This window comes from Sinocyclocheilus grahami, unplaced genomic scaffold, assembly GCF_001515645.1.
Source record: "Sinocyclocheilus grahami isolate Dianchi unplaced genomic scaffold, SAMN03320097.WGS_v1.1 scaffold126.1, whole genome shotgun sequence".
NCBI classification, from domain to species: domain Eukaryota; kingdom Metazoa; phylum Chordata; class Actinopteri; order Cypriniformes; family Cyprinidae; genus Sinocyclocheilus; species Sinocyclocheilus grahami.
Genome location: NW_015505305.1, coordinates 2,380,738 through 2,383,963, shown reverse-complemented (window position 1 = coordinate 2,383,963; position 3,226 = coordinate 2,380,738). Strand labels below are relative to the sequence as shown.

At 35.8% G+C, this 3,226-nt stretch overlaps 1 protein-coding gene across 1 annotated transcript in view; it reads right to left on the bottom strand.

Moving 5' to 3' along the window:
- Positions 1-237: 237 nt before the first annotated feature.
- The window catches only part of LOC107590236 (parapinopsin-like), a 40,982-nt gene continuing 37,993 nt past the window's right edge, over positions 238-3,226 (bottom strand). Inside the window, exon 4 of the mRNA XM_016278911.1 lies at positions 238-921. Within this exon, the coding sequence (XP_016134397.1) occupies positions 646-921 (276 nt within the window). The 3' untranslated portion in view covers positions 238-645. The remainder of the gene's footprint in view (positions 922-3,226) is intronic.

Sequence of the window (3,226 nt, the reverse complement as noted above, 5' to 3'; positions counted from 1 at the left end):
ATGAATAAAGAACTTTAGCCAGAAGCATTGATTTGAAGTTAAAAACATCTTAATGATGCATTTGTTTATTACAAACATGCAGGTTTCCACTTCAAAAGACATTGATTGATGGACTTGAATCATGTGGATTTCTGTGACATTTTTATCAGCTCACATTCTGACGGCACCCATTCACTGCAGAGGATCCATTGGTGAGCAAGTGATGTAATGCTAACAATCTGAGTTACACGGGTTGTCCAAACCTGTAAGAAATGGGTAGCGAAAGTGTTCTTGTTAAAGTAAAATATTGGGGAAAAGAGAGAGAGAGAGACCATTCACCAAACTCTGAGAGCACATCTATACATCCTGGACTCATAAGAAACATCAGCTAAATTAATAGTTAGATCCATATGCATGTTTTAAACTTGTTCTGCCATGTCATTCCTTTCTCCAGCGGTTCACTTTCAATATCCATTCCTCTTTTATTTCCCCCAGAAAGGTCATGCATGCAACATGACATGATCATCAGTGAGGGGCGTGTCCTAGTTCCACATTCCTCTGCAAGACACGCCCACTTATCAATTCTCTTTTCTTTTTACGCAATCCGTGACCTCTGTAACCTCTAATTCCACTGTATTAGTGTTGGTTTGGCCTGACCATATGAGCTCAATCATTGTAATAGACCACAAGAGAGACAACCGGTCTGTTGGTGCCCTGACCCGCAGCAGGAGATGTTTTCTCACCCACTGAGGAGCTTTTCTGCCCACCACTGTTAGGAGCAAAGATAGTAGGATGGCCAGCTGAGGCCACCGCAAAGGTCACATTCTGGCCGTTGGCACGTCGCACTGTCCTGAGAGTTTTGGTGACTTTGGAGGAGTTTTTGAAGCTGGAGCCTCTCTCTGGGGTGGTGCACATGACGAGCGCATGGAAACATCTGCAAAACTGACACATAAAGACAGATTGAGAAAGCTGGGATTACATTTCTAAAGCTTAAAGCACAGCTGATGTAAAAATGAACATTCTGTTATAATTTACTTACCTTCATGTCATTCCAAACCTGTATGACTTTCTTTCTTCAGTGGGAACACAAAAGATAATTTTTTTTTTCTTTTTTGTTTTGGAACTCGTGACTAACTGTATAGGCAAAACGGTTGATATTTTCTTCAAAACAATTTCTTTAGTGCTGCACAGAAGTCAGTCAGTCATTTAGGCTTGGAATGGCATGGGGTTCCTCTTTAAAAGCAAGGCAAGTCAAGTCAAGCTAAATTTATTTCACAGCACTTCAAAAACATCCTTGAATCAAGATACATTTACTTTAGAAGCAAAATGACAATTCTTTTATGAAAGAAAAAAAAACAATCCAATTAAGTTTATACTTAAAAAAATAGTGGGTCAAGAAAGTGGGGTAAGAAAATGAACTTAATTAAAAAGGGAAAAACAAGTTTTTTTTTTTTTTACCTCATTGGGGATTTTTTTTAAATCTAGTTTTAAGCAAAAACTCATTTTGATATGTCATGTCATTTTGCATCTCATGTAAATGCATCTTGATTTAAGAATGTTAAGTTATTTGTACTGGAAAAAAGACCGAAATACTGAGTGAGAACACTTTTTTTTTGCAATATCTTAATATTTATAATCACATTAAGCAGATTAGAGCTGGGCAATAATATAATTTACATTTTGTGACAATACAAGCAACCAAGCAATTACAATTTGTGATATACATTTCCTTGCATGATATGCATAAAGTTAGTTACATATACATAGAAATACTGGTAACACTTTACAATAAGGTTAATTAGTTAACATAAGTTAACTACTTTAGTTAACATGAACTAAGCATTAACTATTTCTACAGCATTTATTAATCTTAGTTAATGTTCACTTCAACATTTACTAATGCATTATTAAAATCAAAAGTTGTGCTTGTTAACACTAGTTAATGCACTGTGAATTAACATGAACCAACAATGATCAACTGTTTTTCCATTAACTAACATTAACAAAGATTAATAAATACTGTAATAAATGTATTTTTCATGGAACCTTATTGTAAAGTGTTACCGACATACTTATATATTCAACTTCATATAAAGGGCTGGGCAATAATATGGTTCCATTTTGTGACAAAATAAAATCAGGCAATTGAGATTTTCTGTAAACTAAAAAAACCTGACTGTTTTCTATTGTCCTCTTACATTATCAGCACACGTTTTTCCTGTTTAACTCTGTAAACTGCTTTGACACAATCTATACTGTGTAAAGCCCTATATAAATAAAGGTGACTTGACAAAGTATATTAGTATACTATACATTAGTATTAATATAAAGCATATTGCTATTCGTGAGTGTACTCTATGTATGCGTAAAAAGGTGAATATTATTGAAAGAGATGCACATTATCAAAGACAAACAAGATAAAGCCTTAATGTTCACTCAATTCCACAACTCATTTCTCCCTTTCTCTGCTGGATTTGCAACTGTATAGACAGAATAATAAAACATCAGCCAAACGTGGGAATCATCAGCTCTGGAACAACAGCTGATGCTCTGTCTCTAATGTGGACAGGCTTGTTTGCAAATTGAAAGCACTACGTGCACAAAATTCATTAACTGAGGCAGGACCTCTCAGCACGAGCATAGGCAGTGATTATCTGAGTGATGGAGAAGCTTGTTTTAAGGTGCCAATCGCTCACTGAGCGTCTGTGTTTATACCTCTACATTCCCCAGCATGCGATCACAAGCTTGCAGGATTTGACCATCAGGTCACCACAGATGGAAGCAAAGCGGGCTGATTTAAGCTGAGAAAAACAACTCAACACGCATGAGACACTCAGGAAAAAAAGAATCCAAAGGAATGCTGTCACAGTTTTGTTGTGTTCATCTCGTCTGTGACCTAGTTTCTCCTCATGTGTCTTGATTTGATTTGTTTCACCTGCCCTTTGTAACGAATCAGCTCATGGGAAATATTAATAATTAATCATAACTAGTTATAATTAATTATGAATATTTTAGATCCGCTGTAGATATTTAGCTGACCTCTCAGGGTCAACTGTCTTGTCAATTCTAAGAACGTTAATTTCCTGGTTAAGGGAAATAACTTCCTTACGGTACAATTCTACAAAAGCTTGTAGCATAAATCTGCATGATTTAGTGACTCCAGTTATGAGCAAACAATGAGCCACGTCAAGTGTGATACAAGTATGGTTTTATTAACTACATAAACACTTAAACTAGTCTAACATAC